At 50.7% G+C, this 15,916-nt stretch overlaps 3 protein-coding genes across 4 annotated transcripts; 2 read left to right on the plus strand and 1 right to left on the minus strand.

Annotated features, from left to right (window-relative positions):
* Positions 1–22: 22 nt before the first annotated feature.
* Med11 (mediator complex subunit 11) lies at positions 23–1,630 on the plus strand. The gene is made up of 3 exons (XM_005399586.2): positions 23–203; positions 377–507; positions 1,106–1,630. Exons 1-3 carry the CDS (start codon positions 119–121, stop codon positions 1,241–1,243), a joined length of 354 nt encoding a protein of 117 aa, XP_005399643.1. The 5' UTR covers positions 23–118; the 3' UTR covers positions 1,244–1,630.
* Positions 1,631–3,478: 1,848 nt separating this feature from the next.
* On the minus strand, positions 3,479–7,667 carry Cxcl16 (chemokine (C-X-C motif) ligand 16). Its single transcript, XM_013522132.1, has 4 exons — positions 7,203–7,667; positions 6,803–6,941; positions 6,516–6,598; positions 3,479–4,001 (listed from the first exon to the last, which is right to left on the minus strand). Exons 1-4 carry the CDS (start codon positions 7,255–7,257, stop codon positions 3,562–3,564), a joined length of 717 nt encoding a protein of 238 aa, XP_013377586.1. The 5' UTR covers positions 7,258–7,667; the 3' UTR covers positions 3,479–3,561.
* Positions 7,653–14,034, plus strand: Zmynd15 (zinc finger, MYND-type containing 15). Of its 2 annotated transcripts, none has more exons than XM_005399583.2 (14): positions 7,653–7,904; positions 8,414–9,017; positions 9,948–10,182; positions 10,272–10,427; positions 10,691–10,851; positions 11,382–11,531; positions 11,856–11,936; positions 12,088–12,204; positions 12,288–12,376; positions 12,461–12,559; positions 12,715–12,868; positions 12,960–13,018; positions 13,267–13,427; positions 13,729–14,034. In XM_005399583.2, the coding sequence occupies exons 1-14, from the start codon at positions 7,668–7,670 to the stop codon at positions 13,904–13,906; spliced, it is 2,481 nt and encodes an 826-aa protein (XP_005399640.1). In that variant the 5' UTR covers positions 7,653–7,667; the 3' UTR covers positions 13,907–14,034. The 2 variants fall into 2 exon arrangements, with proteins under 2 accessions (XP_005399640.1, XP_005399641.1); XM_005399584.2 differs by having other exon boundaries at positions 7,811–7,935.
* Positions 14,035–15,916: the final 1,882 nt, after the last annotated feature.

Genomic DNA, 15,916 nt, shown 5'->3' on the forward strand with positions numbered 1-15,916 from the left:
CGCTGGGCGTCCTGGGAATTGTAGTGTACCCTTTACGCAGGCGCAAACTGACAGCCACTTCCGGGCACCCAAGTCGCCCTCCTCAGGAGAAAATCTCTTGGAGTTTCTCAGAGGGACAATGGCCACCTACAGCCTGGCGAATGAGCGACTACGCGCCCTAGAAGACATCGAGAGGGAAATCGGCGCCATCCTCCAGAATGCAGGTTCGGGATGCGACGAGCTATTTGGAGCGAAAGCGAGCCGACTACAAGCCACGCTTGGGCGGGTGGGCTCTTAAGCGCATGCGCAGCAAAAGGTGGGCGGGGAAGTGGTGAGCCTTTGGGCGGGGCTACGCTGCTAGTCTCTGGATAACCCCGCCCTCTCTCCGCCCCGGCAGGGACCGTGATCCTAGAACTGTCCAAGGAAAAAACCAATGAGCGGCTGCTAGACCGGCAGGCGGCGGCCTTCACCGCTTCAGTGCAGCACGTGGAGGCGGAGCTGTCGGCCCAGATCCGTTACCTTACTCAGGTAAGTGGATCTGGGAGACGCTGCAGGCCCACCTCCGTGCTTCGCCCCAACCTTAGGGGTAACCTGCCCCCCCCCGCCCCCGCGGAGCTTAACTGAGCAAAATCAGATCAAGCCTTCCAACTTGGCACCACCTGGACCTCACGGACCCTTTCCTTCGAGGGCTGGTTTCTTCCGCTAAAAGGGAAAACATTCAACGCGGCCTTGTCTACCTTGGGATTATACCTGAGGCGCTGGATGGGGAAGTGCCTGAGAGTTGGCATGTAAGCAATACTGAAGCCACAAGCTTGGAGTGACCTCCAGGCGTGAGGCCTCAGATGCTTACCTCCCGAAAGCTCCGAAGTCCGTCCTTACAACAGCTACCGCTGTTTACTAAAGTTGACTGTGAGTGGAGCACTGTATTACCTTATCTAATCCTACAGCTCTAGGAAATAGTTATGGTCACCCGCATTTCACCCATGAGGTTAACAGAAGTTAAGTGATTTGCTGCAGGTCACTGAGCTACCAGGCAGCTTAACACATCAAACTGAGGGAAGAAATGACTGATTGGGGCATGGGTAGGGGAGACAGTGCTCCATTCATCAGTCTCACTGTCCCATAGGTGGCCACAGGGCAGCCCCATGAGGGCTCCAGCTACTCTTCAAGGAAGGACTGTCAAATGGCTCTGAAGCGAGTCGACTATGCCCGCCTCAAGCTCAGTGATGTTGCCCGAACCTGTGAGCAGATGCTGGAGAGCTAAGCCACGGAAGGGGATCCAGAGTATGGTAGGAGACCATGACCTGCACTAGAGACCTGAGGGCTGGGGTGTGGGGACTGACACATGCGTGCCCTACTGATCAGCGTCAACTTGAACAAAGGGGCAGAAGGTGGAAATGGAGAAACTAAAACTGAGGCCTGACCACAGCTGTGCCTTGGCTCCTCCAGCAGGGCGCTCCTGTCATATACTTCACAGGCTCAGACAGGAGCTGGAGATTCAGCCACCCAACCCACTTTATGCAGTCATCACCCTCCACACATACCCTGCCTCCCAAAAACTTGGCCCAGTGAAGATACATTCTTCCTTATTGAAAGAGCCAAAACATAATCTAAGATTTTTAATAAAAGCATGAACAATTTTTAAAAATCAGGTTCTGTATTTATGAGTGATGCAAGGGATTGAGGAAATAAGCCCAGCCTGTATATCAGCACAGCAGCTACTCAGGAGAGAGGATGGGAAAGCCTAGCCCTTGAGTGTGGGACTGGGAAGAATAGCTGGCGTAGTGTGAAGGGGGATTTGTGACCAAAGGGAACTATTAGTCTCTGGATAACCCTCAGCAGAGAAGCTGAAGCCAGGTGTCATCATGAGGCAGCAAGGGCCTGGAGCCAATGTCTGCAGGAAGAAGAGTCAGTAAAGCTAAAAGTAATATTTACTAGTTAAAACGTACAGAACTTGCCCATACCATCATTATGCAGTATAAAAGTCATATTTTGTTTTTTATGTAGTTTTTGCAGGACTAGGGATTGAACTCAGGGCCTCACTCATGCTAGGAAAGCATGGTATCACTAAAAGCTCCAACTCAGGAGCCAGGCGTGGTGGTACATGCCTGTAATCCCAGCACTCAGGAGGCTGAGGCAGGGGGATCATTGCAAGTTCGAGGCCAGCCTGGGCTACAAAGTGAGTTCAAGACTAGCCTGAACTGCATAGTGAGACCCTGTCTCAAGAAGACAAAAAAAGGGGCTGGGAATTTAGCTTAGCGGCACAGTGCCTGCCTGGCAAGCACAAGGTCGTGAGTTTGATTCCCCGTACCGGGGAAAAAAAAAAAGCTACAACTCAGGCCCTAGATTTTATGGTATTGCGTGTTTGAGGTTTTTTTGTTGTTGTTGTTTTGTTTTGTTTTGTTTTGAGACAGGGTCTCGCTGTGTAGTTCAGGCCGGCGCTGGACTCACAGTGATCCTCCTGCCTCAGCCACCCAAGTGTTGGGATTACAGGTGTGCACCACTATGCCTGGTGGAATTGCATATTTTTAAAAGGGAAAACTAAGAGGGCAGTTAGTAATATATTAAACTTGGCAATTGCTTAAAATGTACCAAAAATTATATTAATTACATAAAGTATTTACAAAAGAAATCAGTCCATACTCTCAAGCTTCTATCCTTGGCTCAGGCACTGGAGTCTGGTGTGGCAAGTGTGTGTTGATAAAGCTATAGGTCTGGAAAGGAAAAAGAAATTGAGAGATGAGTTCTGAGATCAAGGGGAGTTTGGGGAGGAATAGTAGCTTAAGTGGGAAATCAGACTCCCAGATATTAACCCTAGAATCTGTACACACAAAGTGCTCAATAAAGATTTATGAATTGAAACAATGGCCCTTACCCTCCTCCACAGCTTTATCTCCTGCTAGCCTGGTCTAGCCTCACCTTGCTCCAAGCATCACCAGGCTTTAAAAGCCAAGCACTGGGCCTGGACCCATAGTAGCATTCCTCTCCCTCCACTTACTGGTCTCTACCGGCTCTTCCATCACAGCCTGTAGTCCACAGTACAGGAGCCTTAAATTTTGTGTGTTGGGTCAGGTTTCCCTGAGAACTACAGGAACCAGTATCCCTTCAAGGAAGGCTCTGGGTCCCTGGGTGAGGGATTACCTACTGTCTTCATTACTTTTCTCATTGCTGGGACAAAATACACAACACCCAAAGTTAAAGGAGGAAAGGTTTATTTATCTCACACTATGTAGAGCTTTTAGTCCATAGCTGGCCCCAAGGCAGGATGGCACAGCAGACAGGGATCACAGAGGAGAAACTCCATGGCAAAGTTGGGCAGGCAGAAGGCAGCCATCAGAGAAATAGTAAGCAGCAAGTGACAAGCAGTGACCACAGCAACCCTACTTCTGTCCCTTATATCTTATCCAGGCTACCCCCTCTTCAGGCAGGTAACACTCATACCCAGGGTGGGGCACCCTTAATCCTAGCATCACATCATGAATCAATCCCAGCATCACATCCATGATCCCTGCATCATACACCCTAGATCCAACCACCTCCAGAAAGCCCCACCTATGACTGCATGAAGCTTTGGAGGTACATCTAAACAGAGGCCATACCAACTGGAGAGTACTGCTGTGACTGCACCTCCCTCCTTCTGCACTTCATGTAGAAGAAGATTCCAGTGAAGAGGAAGACAATGACTAGGAGGGACAGTACTGGCACCACAGCTGATGATCCACCAGGAGCACCTGCTTTTTCTTTGGGCTCTTTCTGGTTCCCCTTAATCCTACACCCAGCTTCCTGACTGTAACCCACAATGGGAGTGGTGGTTTCATTGAGGTGGGTGAGATGTTTATCCAAGAAGAATGTTCCTGGCAGAAGGGTAGGCTTTGGGGTAGGCTGCGAGGCAGATGGTGGGTACTTCTGGGCAGGAGTGCTTCTGTCTGGTGGTGTCCCCTCTGGGGGTCTAGGAATCAGGGTGCCATGGGAAGATGAATGCTTCTGATGGACTTGATTCTCCCGATAAGCATGCCCACACTCTGGAGAAGAAAAGAGTAAAGAATCAGGACTCTCAGGGAACAGGTAAAGAAGCACATAGAGATCTAAGTTAAAAAAAAGTAGTATCTTCCTCACTTATCACAAGGTCATGGCTGACACCCGTATAACAAAAAACAAAAAAAGCATAACAAATGTATTTAATCAAAATTTCACAGGACATCAGAGGCTTCAGAAAGAAAATCCAGGCAAAACTATTTTTGTGCTCAGAATGGATGAAAAATAAACACCTGTAGAACCAAGCATTGTGGCACATGCCTGTAATCCCAATACTCGGGAGACTGAGCCAGGAGGTTCTCTGGGAGTTAGAGCCCCACCAGTAAAACATAATGAGGCTGTCTCAAAAAAAAAGAAAAAAGAAAAAGAAAAGAAAAAAGACCAGGCATGGTGGCATATGCCTGTGATTCCAGCACTCAGGAGGCTGAGGTAGGAAAGAAGGATCACTGAGTTCAAGGCCAGCCTGAGCTACATAGTGAATTCAAGGTCAGCCTACACTACACAGCAAGACCCTGTGTCAAAAAAAAAAAAAAAAAAACAAAGAATGGACAGTTGTATAGCAATATGATTAGACAAAAAAGGATGTAATCTAAGCCAGGCATGACAGTACAAGCCTGTAATCCCAGCACTCAGGAGTTTGAAGCAGGAGGATTGCTATGAATTTGAGGTCAGCCTGGACTACATAGCAAGACGTAATGTCTCCAGAAAAAAAAATGTAGGGGCTGGGGATTTAGCTCAGCGGCAGAGTGCCTGCCTGGCAAGCGCAATGTCGTGAGTTCGGTTCCCGGTACCGGAGAAAAACCAAAAAATAAAAATAAAAAAATGTAATCCAAATGGGGGGACCTGTCCATTCAGATTCTTCTTGACCTCCAAGTATGGGGTGGACCCCTATGGAATAGGGTTATTATGACTTACTTTCAGATGAAGTAAGTCATAGAAGTCCTTAATGGCTACTGTCACACAGAAAGGGGGAGAAAAGTGAGAGTGACCTTGCTTCATGGGTTTTCTTAATTGCTACAGTGCCATATTTGGAGGTATTGTGTTCTGAACCCCAGCAGAGAAAAGAGTACTAAGTCAAGTAGAACATCAAGAGGACAACTGAAGGCCAGGAAAGGGAGGTAGCAGTAGAGGAGAAGCCAAGAGACAAGGAATTGAGCAGACCACAGGATGCAGCCACTGGGCAGAGCCAGTGTTCTGAAATGGGGAGTCAGGAGGCTTGAGCTGAACCCCTGGCTGTGCTACAAAATAACTGTGAGACCTTGGCCTTCATAGGGCTTCTTTCTTTCAGCTGTCCAGTGAAGACAGTCATAGTACCAAGGGCCAAGGTCCTATATCTTGGAGGATTAAAGGAAATAACACAGGTCATGAAAGGCCGTACAGGCACCACTGACACTACACAGTGACATCGAAGAACATTAACTCGTTCAAAAAAAAAATAACTTGTTCATCAAATTTTTAGCTTTACAGATGTTATTAAGACAAGTTGGAAATAATTTTGCAAAACTGGCTTGTGTACACTTAAGATTCACTCGTGTAGATTTTGCTTCAAAAGAAAAAAAATACTGAACTCAACATACATGCTGAAAAGCTTTGGGATAGATAAAATATAAGAATGTCTGCAACTGATATTAAAATACATCAAAATTACAGTGGACTAGAGATGTATAATCAAATATTACAGAATCTAGGTGGTAGAATACAGTTGTTCATTGTACAACTTTTCTTACAATGTCTAAATTTTCATAAATATTGGAAAACGAAAATAGTGCCTTCAGCTGATTTCAAGAAAAATAATAGAGATTATATCTTTATAATATGTATTTTAATCCAAGGATGGTGGCACATGCCTGTAATCCAGCCCTCTGGGAGGCTAAAGCAGGAGAATTATAAATTCTAGGCCAGCCTAGACAGGTCAGTGACTTAGTGAGATCCTATCTCAAAGTTTAAAGAAAAATTTTTTTAAGGATGGCGCTGATAGTGTAGTTCAGTGTGAAGGTACTGGGTTCAATCCCCAGTTCTGCCATTAATATATGCACAGTGGTACATACCTATAATCCCAGCATTTGGGAGGCTGAGGCACTAGGATCGATGTAAATTCAAGGCCAGCCTGCACTACAAAGTGAGACCCTGTCTCAAAAAAGAAAAAAGGCTAGAATAGAACAGTACCTGGCATGTAGTAATGCTTAATAAAATTGATATGGTGAAGGGTGGTAGCTCAATGCAAACTATCTCCACTACTAATATACTGATATATATGTTTATATAATATATAGTGACTTGAAAAATATTAAAATAGTGTCACATGTGGCAGAATAAATCAACATAAATCATGAAAGTGGATGGTAAATGATACGTGGTAGACAGAGACTTAAGTAAAAGTACTTTGGCTAACATCAGAAGGTTCTAGGACTATGGGGGTGTCAGGGGAAAAGGCAAAGGAAATTGTAAGGTGGAAGCTGCTGCGTCTTGGAGCCAGGGCTGAGGAGAGGAAAAGCTCTCACCTCTGCGATCAAAGCAGCTCATCACCTCAAGAACCCACTGGTCTCGGCTGCCCCCGCACACACTCTGGGAACGAAGCTCGAACCTACAAGAGGGAAAACCAGTTCTCAGCTACAACTCCAGCTTCCTTTCCCCAGCTTTCCTCATTCAAAGGGGTGAATGAGGACTTCAAGGAAGTCATGTGTGGCGGAACTTGGAAATTCCCAGGTAAGTGAAACAGAAAGCGGAGTGTGAGGAGCCCAGAGAGCGGGCCAGGAGCTCGCGCTCCTGGGATGGAGGCGAAGACTACCTGACGTACGAGGGACAGCGATGGTAGCTCTTCCCGTATTTTCGGAAGTGTTCCATGAATTGAACATGGGCAGGGACGTTAGAAGGGATTATCCTATCACAGTGACAACTTCCAGCGATGCTGCCCTCGTTGCCATCACCTGAACGGGGTAGAAGTGGTCAGCACAGATGTTCAGCCCGCGGATCTTCCCCTCCTGTTACTTAACCCACTTAGTCTCCAAGCACCCCGGGGTCTGACGCACTGGCTCAGCCCACGCATCGCCTCGCAAGTCCACAGCCCCACCTGGACCCAGGAATCTCAGTCTCTGTCTCCAACCCAGGCAGCGGGCTGTCCCCTCCCAGCCCGCTCAGGGGACGCCTGGGCCCCGCGCGCCGCACCCCTCGCGCGCCGCCCGGCTCACCTGACCGAATCACCAGCGCCAGCAGAAGGAGCAGAGTGCGGACCAAAGTCCCCATCCCCGCCTCATCTCCGGCCCGCGGAGTCTGGGGCGCAGGCAGTGAGACGCGCCGCTGATTTCTCAGCGGCTCCCGCTTCTGTCGCCGCTCCCGAGTTCTTGAGGAGACTCGGCGGGGCAGGGGGCGCGTGGAGGCGCCGTCCTCCCGCCCCGCGCTCGCGCCATGCAGAACCGAACCGAACTGCCCAAGCCCGCGCCGCCCGCCTCCCGCCGCAGGGGAAGCCCCGCGGGCGGAGCTCCTTCGCCCCGCGCTGGCCCCGACTCCGTCGAGGGGGCGGCAAAGAATGTCCAGCAAAACTGAAAGAAAACTCTGGCTGCGAGGGAGGCGAGTCGGAGCGGACCCGCGGGAGGATCGGGCCGGGACCGGGGTGCCAGTCCTTCCGGCCGCGCGTCCGCCCGCGGACCTGTGAAATGGGGGGTCGGCTGGACACCCCCTCCTGCTTCAAGACCCTCTCGCTTCCCCTCGCGGCTCCGAGGCGGCGGGGCCCAGTCTCACGGCCAAGGTGGAGCGGCCGGGAGCGGGTGCCTGGCGGCGCACGCGGGCCGAGCCACCTGCCAGCCTCGGGGTGGAGGAGCCACCTGCCAGCCTCGGGGCGTGGCCGCTGGGAGCAGCGGAGCTCGGGCCCTGACGTCACGACCGCCCCCGAGGTATTTACCTTCGAAAGTGGTGACACTGCAGGTACCGGGGTAGTGCGGTGTCCCGGAGGGGTTAGGTCTCCTGCAGTTCACCCCAAACGGACCCAAACCCAAGGAATGCCCCAGCTCCTGTTCCCTCTTCCCATACCCCATCGACTGAGGGTTCCAAAATTCAACCCTCCCACCAACCCCTTCTCCGTAGGAGTAACCCTGCTTCATCAATACCCTTAGGTCAAACCCTACTTTTAAGGGGCTTGGGTCCTCAAATTTTGAGCCCAAATATATCATTTCATCCCTGAATACTTATCTTCACCTCTAATTGCTCACTGTCCACCCCAGCCCTCCATTCTTACCCCTGAACTCCCATCTTCCTGGCTGAAAACCCTCTTCTCAGCTCCCAATACTCTTCTGCAGCCCACCCTAAGTGCCTCTCCACCCAGACCCGCTCCTGTATAGTGACCCAGCCCTAAAGTTTCTCACCACTACCCTGTCCCTCACCACATATCCCTTCCTCTGCTCAGTCCGGGCCCAGACCCTGTGCCTCTGAAGACATGGAGTTTGTGTCTGGATACCGGGATGAATTCCTTGATTTTGCTGCTCTTCTCTTTGGCTGGTTCCACAAGTTTGTGGCAGAGCGAGGGCCGGTAGGGGCCAGTTTTGAGGGCCGCTGGCGACAGCTGGAAGCTCAGATCAAAAGGCTGCCCCAGGACCCTGCCCTTTGGGTGCTCCATGTCCTGCCCAACCATAGTGTGGGCATCAGCCTGGGGCAAGGGGCAGAGCCAGGGCCTGGATCGGGCCTGGGGGCTGCCAGGCTTCTGGGAGATGAGCCTCCTCTCCACCTTCGAGACCTGAGCCCCTATGTCAGCTTTGTCAGCCTAGAGGATGGGGAGGAAGGGGAGCAGGAAGAGGAGGATGAAGAAGAGAACGCAAAGGAGAGGAGGACAGAAAAGGTTGAACCACAGGAGGATGGGGAGCCAGCCTCTACCAGCAGAGAATCCCCCCAGGAAGCAAAGCCTCCACTGGAGGCAGGGGAGACTGAGCAGGACGCAGGTGGTGAGGATGGCGGCCCAGAGGACAAAGTGGAGAACCACATGGCACATGAGAAGAGGAACGGACGGAGGAGAGGTGAGAACCCAGGTGGGCCCTGCCCTGCACTCTGCCCAGCAATTCCCTGCTCCTGAAGCCTTCCCATGCCGCTCAGAACTCAGCTAGGAGTCACAGATTGGTAGCTTGCAGTCCAGCCTGGCCCAAAAAGGTGTTTTCATTGACTATTTTGGGGTTGAGGGGTATTCTGGGGAGTTGTTTGTTTTCTGAGACAGGGTCTCACTATGTGGCCCAGGCTGGCCTCAAATTCATGGTGATCCTACTGCCTCAGCCTCCTGGGTGCTGGGATTACAGGTATGCATCACCACGCCTGGCTGAGTTGATGTTTAAACACTGAAAGAAAACTAAGCATGGTGGCACATGCCCATACTAGCAACATTCTGGGAATCTAAGGCAAGCGAATCACATTTTTGAGCCCAGCCTGGACAATTTATTAACTTACTAAGACTCTGTCTCTCAGGGAATAAATAGCCAGGTGTGGTGGTACATGACTCAGGAGGCTGAGGCAGGAGGATCACCAAGCATTCAAGGCCAGCCTGGGCTACACAGTAAATTTAAGGCCAGCCTACACTACAAAGCAAGACCCTGTCTCAAAAAACCAAAGCAAAAAAAATAAATGAATAAAATAAAGTACATAAATGAAGCCTGAGAATGTAGCTCAGTGTGAAGGCCTTGTGTTCAATCTCCAGTATCATGGCAGGGAAAAAGGTAGGTTGGAGAAGGAAGCAAAATCCAGAAGTCTGGGGTTTTACATCTTCTCAAGAAAAATCTAAAATTCTAAAATCTCATCTGCATTTCTGCATTCAGCAAATTCTGGTACTGTATAGCAGCACCAGGGTTGCCCCCTCCTCCTAGTCTCTTTACTCACTGAGGTTTCTTGCCTATCTCCTATAGGGATTTGAGCTTGGTGCTCCAACCATCTTTATCCCCTGCTCTCTCCCCCTAACCCAGAGGCCGGCCTCCTGCACCTTTCCTGCCTCTTACTGGTGACAGATGAGTATGGTACCATCTTGGGCATTGATCTGCTAACGGACAGAGCCCAGGGAAGCACAGACCTGGGCTCAGGAACAGAGAACCTGGCTCCTCGGGCCTATACTCTCCTCTGCCACAGCATGACCTGCCCCATGGGCTCCGGGGACCCCCGAAAGCCCCGACAGCTTACTGTGGGAGACGCCCAGCTGCATCGGTATAAATATCCTGGTATGAGAGGGTGGGGAAGCCAGGGGCCTGGACTCCCAAGCACCTCAGAGTGATGCTATCTCCACCCCCATTCAGAGAGCTGGAGAGCCTGGTTTCAAGACTCAGAGTGAAGCTAACAAAAACCCCAATGCGCACATGGGGTCCTCGGCCGGGCTTCACCTTTGCCTCTCTTCGAGCTCGAACCTGTCATGTGTGTCACAAGCACAGCTTCGAAGTGAAGCTGACACCCTGGTAAGCAGTCCACAAAGACAGAATCAAAGGAAGATCCCAACAGTCAGGCAAGCAGAGCAAACGCAAGCCAGGCCAGTGGGAGACCCAGCCGACAGACAGAGGAAGGAGGGCGAGGGAGATAAGATGAAGATGGAAGAAACAACACACAAGCTATTACAGGCGGTTACAGGGTGTAAAACAAACAGGCCAAGTGAGAAATGGTAGCTGCAAGGCAGATGGACAGCCAGCAGTACCTACAGAGATTAACACTGTGTGCCCCGCAGCCCCCAGTGCGGTGCTGTCCTGTACTGTGGAGAGGCTTGTCTCCGGACGGACTGGCGGCGGTGCCCAGATGATGTGAGCCACAGATTTTGGTGCCCAAAGCTTGCAGCTTTCATGGAGCGGGCAGGGGAACTGGCCACTCTGCCTTTTACCTATACCACAGGTACTGTAAGGATGCAGGTTGGGGTGAGGGGACACTAGGACCAGGTCTTAAAGACAGGAGCCTGGGTTTCTGGGAGCAGTGTCCTGGGACTGAAGACTAAATGTCTTTGGTTGGAGTCTAGATACCCAGAATTAGGATTTGGTCCTGGGTGTTTGGAACTGGGGACTAGGCCCCTGAGGCTGCAGACAAGGTCTCAAGTGGAACACTGGGTGCCTGGGTTTCTAAGAGCACTTAGGGCACGTGAGCTGGGGATTCAGATGCTTGCTTCCTGGCTGTCCAGCTAACTGGCTGTGTGCCTTAAACACATCAATCATTTTACTGCTTGGATCCTCAGGTGTGAAAAAAAAAAAAAGGGACACTAGCAAATGTAAAATTGTTACAGTGGTCACATGGGCCTGCAGACACTCAAAAATGGTAGTTCCCTCTGACAAGCCCCAGACTCAATCACAGGGCCTTGGGGGTGGGTGCTAAGGGGAAGTAAATCTTCGTGTCTGGCCACCCAGCCCTCAATGCCCCTGCTCCTCCTCCAGAAGTGACCAGTGAAACCTTTAACAAGGAAGCCTTCCTGACTTCTCGAAGCCTCACTCGTGGCTACTGGACCCAGCTCAGCATGCTGATTCCAGGGCCGGGCACCCGCAGGAGCCCCCGCAGCAGCATGCCGCCCCTCAGCCTTCACAGTGGTACATAAGCCTCTTTTTAAACATGGCCTCTTTGGCCTGGAGGGAAGGAATGCGGGGGAAAGCTGTCCGTGTCCCAGATAACCCCTCCATATACAAGCCAAATCCCTACCAACACCATCAAGCCCATTTCAAACCTTTCCTCAGCCCCCAAACAATTCACTTCTACCTTCCCATCCAGGAGTCCTAGTCATAAGCAAGCCCCCGAGCCTCTTCCTGCAGCTCCCAGCCTTCTCAGGAAACACAGCTCCTCTATGAGAAAAAGAGAAGTGGGTAGGGTGGGGGTTTCCTAACCCCAAGTCTCTCTTCTCCCTTTCCATCGCTCAGGAGATCCCTACCAACTTCTCCAAGGGGATGGGCCTGCCCTGATGCCTCCGGTGCCCTTGGATCCACCCAGGGGCCCCTTTGGTGAGCTGGAGGGACTCTGAGGGAGCTACGAGTCAGGACAGGGCCTAGAGGGCTAGAAGCCTCAGTGGCTGAGAAAAAGGGAGGCCATTAGACCAGATAGAATGGGGTCCAGGCCTGAGGCCGGTGTTCCCCAGTAACCCACTCTCACCAGGCTCGTGGCAGGATTACTACACATGGCGAGGCCTTGGTCTCGACTCCCCCATGGCTGTGCTTCTCACCTACCCACTGACTGTGTATTACGTCATCACGCATCTGGTGCCCCAGTCCTGTAAGGAACATAGGGCATAATGGGGGGATGCAGGGAAGGGGAGCAAAGGACACCATAATCTGAAAGACCTGACTTCTTGCCAGTCCCTGAGCTCAACATCCAGAACAAGCAGTCACTGAAGATCCACGTGGTAGAGGCAGGGAAGGAGTTTGACCTTGTCATGGTATTTTGGGTAAGTCTCCAGGCTGGAGACTGGGCACTGGGTGAGGGTGGACAAAGGGTGGGACCCAGACCTGCTCTTCTCCCTGTCCTTTAGGAGCTCTTGGTCCTGCTCCCCCATGTGGCCCTAGAGCTGCAGTTCGTGGGTGATGACCTGCCCCTTGAGAATGACCAGCAGCATTTTACCCTGCAGAGGGTGAGAGTGGAGGGAGGCCCTGCTCTTCAGCCCACTCCTCCGCTGGCCTTGCGATGGGATCCTGCCCTTCCTGTCCCCACTCCTTTGTCTTGCCTGCTGCCTCCTCTAGTACCCTGACTTCGGGTGGCTTTCACCCCGCATTCCTGTCCCTACAGGATGGCCCTGAGGTATCAGTCCGTCCTAGTTCTGGGGTATCAGCACGGCTCAGCTCTGGGACTAAGGAGAAGGGAGGCCACAGGGACCTTCAGATCAAGGTGTCAGCTAGGCCCTACCACCTGCTCCAGGGACCCAAGCCCGACCTAGTTATTGGTAAGGGTTTGGGGCTCAAGGGTAGGGGTGTGGGAAAGGTAGGAGAGAAAGAGACTCTGGGAGCCAGCATCTCCCTGTTCTTCCTAAACAGGATTTAACTCCGGCTTTGGCCTCAAGGACACGTGGCTGAGCTCTCTGCCTCGTTTACAGGTGGGGAATCTCAGCTCCTGCCTCTTCTAGCACCTTCACCTCAAAGACCGGGCTCTCCCTCCCCATCAGCTGCCTCATAGAGCTGGGGAGCGCCCACGCGTCCTCTTGCCCTAAGCCTCACCCTCTCCCACATCCCAGCCCATCCTGGGGCCTCAGTTTTCAAACCTGCCTGCCCTCCTGGGGGACTAGGGACATATCTGGGGGCAGGAGCCCCTCAGGGAGTGTCTGAGGTCGCGCTCCCACCCTAGTCCCTCCGTGTGCCCGCCTTCTTCACGGAGAGCAGCGAGTACAGCTGTGTGATGGACAACCAGACCATGGCGGTGGCCACGGGAGGGGGCACCAGCCCTCCACAGCCCAATCCCTTCCGCTCCCCCTTTCGCCTCAGAGCGGCTGACAACTGCATGCCCTGGTAAGGGCCCGACCTTCCCTGTTTCCATCTGATTCCCCGTGTCCTAAAAGGTCTTTGCTGTCCTACAGCCCTCCTGATCTGTTCCCACTATTCACCAGCCGGGCTGGTTTCGCAACCCCAAGACACCCCTCTGTAGATCCAATTCCGAAATCTCCCCAACTCCTTGCCCTACCCCAAAAGGCCCTGCAGCCCTCCCGCCCACCATGCCCTAAGTCTAACCCCACCCACTGGAACTCGGGCCAGAAGCCCCGCCCCTTGGCGCTCGGCCCCGCCCCTAACCGCGCCCACGCACCTGCGGCAGGTACTGTAACGCGTTTATCTTCCACCTGGTCTACAAACCTCCGCAAGGCAACGGGGCCCGCCCGGCGCCCTGCCCGGCGCCCCCAGCCCCAACCCCAACCCCCGCCGCTCCTCCGGCCCCCGCCCGAAGGCGCCGAGGAGAAAAGAAAGCTGGGCGCGGGGCCCGCCGGCGGAGATGAGGGCAGAGATCGCAGCAGTCCGCCCCCTCCCCAGCACTCCCTGCCAGGAAAAGGAAAACACCCAAGGCAGAGGGGAGGACTGGTTGGCGGAACCCAAAAAGGTAAATAAAATTACTTGTTTGAAATCACTTGAGTCACTGAGCTTCTGATTACACGCTCCCAAGGGGTACGCTACAGTATCTTGGGGAGAGAAGGATTTAGGGATGACTTTTTCTCAGCTCCTTTCAATCCCTCCGACGGCCTCTGCTCTCATAACTCAGCAATGGAGATTGTGCTCCTCCTTGGTAATGCCCGAACTGTATTAATTTACATGTCGGTAAATCGTTTCCCAACCAAGTAATCCACGTGTGACCGCCCCAAAGCAAGGAAAGACCAAGAAGCAGAAAGTGGCTTCTCACTAGAGGGGCAGGAAAGCAGACGACCTCCTTGCAGCAGATGGATCCTTTGTTTCGGATCCAGTGAAAGGCCCCAGCCACCCAGCTTCACCTTCTCCCATTCTGCTCTCCAAACAGCTGCTGAGCTGGTCTTCTAAAACTCTCTGGAAGCCGTCGGTTCATGTCCAGTTCCACGGCAACCTGTACAGTGTTCATCTCCATTGCAGCCAAAGTATTCCTTCCGAAACACTGCAGCCAAATACATTGCAGCCAAAGTATTCCTTCCGAAACACGTTTGGAAAGCAGTCTTTCCCTGCCTAAATCCGTGCTGTGACTTCTCTCTTTCTTAAAAATCTTTTTGAGTGTGGAATGGAGGTAGTGACTTCTGAGTCACTAAGTACTGTATAACAGAGAAACCTATCGGACACAACCTTAACCAACTGATCACGGTTACGCAGGGCATAATGCCAATTTTGTCATAAAGGCACATTATTGTGGGTGTATAATACCCACGATTATTCTTTACAAAATTTCTATTCATCAATTTTTTTTCTTGGTTTTTTTTTTTTTTTTTTTGAGACAGGGCCCAGGCTGGCCTCGAACTCATGGCGATCTTCCTGCCTCAGCCTCCCGAGTTTATTATGTTAAACAATGAGTACTTAACAGGAAAAAAATCCAAAGAAAGTATTGACTTTTTAATATTTATTGAATCTTTATAAAAAAGCATCAAAATTCTCAGCATCAATTTTTTTTGGTATATAAGGTCTAAAAAATAGCATCAGAAATAAATTCCTATATAAACTACAATAAAAATACCAATAGAACTCTACAAAGAAAATAATCTTTACTTCAATTATCACACCTGAGGCAATCTTCACACATGACAATAGCATGTTCCATGCATACATTTTTTCCTGGCCTTTTTGTAGGACATACTTGACATCTCACTGGTCTTGCTGTTTTGTAACAAGATTCTTATTTATATTATACAATGTGTAGTTAACAGGAACATAAAATATCAATAAAATAAAATATTAAATTCCTAATATGTATTGTGCATTTAGAATAAACATCCTTTTCACATCAGCTATGTACTTGCTATAAAACCTAAAAGTTAACATCAGAGATAAATTCCTATATGAATATAATGAAAATACCAAAAAAATGCTACAACAAAAATAATCTTTGCTTCCATCGTCACACTCAAGGCAGTCTTCACATATGACACTGCATGTTCCATGTACACATCTCACTTACACTAACAGCACGTGTGCTTAGCTTTCCCCTCCTGTGTGGCAGGCCATTCTGGTCTCCTCTCTTGTCTTTCTGTTTTGTCAGGAGCTTTCTATTATAGTGTAAAATGTGCGCTGAGCAAGAAAATAAGATCAATAAAAACTTTTTAAATTTTTAAAAAAGATATCAATAAAATATCAAATACATAATGTGTGTCAGAATAGACATCAACATTTTCTTCTTTCTTTCTTTCTTTCTTTCTTTCTTTCTTTCTTTCTTTCTCTCCCTTTCTTTCTTTCTCTTTCTTTTTTTTTTTTTTTGTGCCAGAAATCAAACTCAGGGTCTTGCACTTGCCAGGCAGGCGCCATGCCACTGAACTATACTCCAAGCCCCAGCATCAACA

The sequence above is a fragment of the Chinchilla lanigera genome, unplaced genomic scaffold, assembly GCF_000276665.1.
Source record: "Chinchilla lanigera isolate Chin_1 unplaced genomic scaffold, ChiLan1.0 scaffold00066, whole genome shotgun sequence".
NCBI classification, from domain to species: Eukaryota; Metazoa; Chordata; class Mammalia; order Rodentia; family Chinchillidae; genus Chinchilla; species Chinchilla lanigera.

What these genes read in the sequence shown, in the direction of transcription:
- Med11 (XM_005399586.2), top strand. Translation starts at nt 119, where the DNA reads ATGGCCACCTACAGCCTGGCGAATGAGCGACTACGCGCCCTAGAAGAC. An exon ending in CGCCATCCTCCAGAATGCAG is followed by an intron (nt 204 to 376) that starts GTTCGGGATGCG and finishes CCGCCCCGGCAG; the next exon opens with GGACCGTGATCCTAGAACTG. An exon ending in AGATCCGTTACCTTACTCAG is followed by an intron (nt 508 to 1,105) that starts GTAAGTGGATCT and finishes ACTGTCCCATAG; the next exon opens with GTGGCCACAGGGCAGCCCCA.
- Cxcl16 (XM_013522132.1), bottom strand. Translation starts at nt 7,257, where the DNA reads ATGGGGACTTTGGTCCGCACTCTGCTCCTTCTGCTGGCGCTGGTGATT. An exon ending in GGCGCTGGTGATTCGGTCAG is followed by an intron (nt 6,942 to 7,202) that starts GTGAGCCGGGCG and finishes TACCCCGTTCAG; the next exon opens with GTGATGGCAACGAGGGCAGC. An exon ending in CGCTGTCCCTCGTACGTCAG is followed by an intron (nt 6,599 to 6,802) that starts GTAGTCTTCGCC and finishes TCCCTCTTGTAG; the next exon opens with GTTCGAGCTTCGTTCCCAGA.
- Zmynd15 (XM_005399583.2), top strand. Translation starts at nt 7,668, where the DNA reads ATGGGGGGTCGGCTGGACACCCCCTCCTGCTTCAAGACCCTCTCGCTT. An exon ending in GCCCCTCAGCCTTCACAGTG is followed by an intron (nt 11,532 to 11,855) that starts GTACATAAGCCT and finishes TCCATCGCTCAG; the next exon opens with GAGATCCCTACCAACTTCTC. An exon ending in GCTCTCTGCCTCGTTTACAG is followed by an intron (nt 13,019 to 13,266) that starts GTGGGGAATCTC and finishes CTCCCACCCTAG; the next exon opens with TCCCTCCGTGTGCCCGCCTT.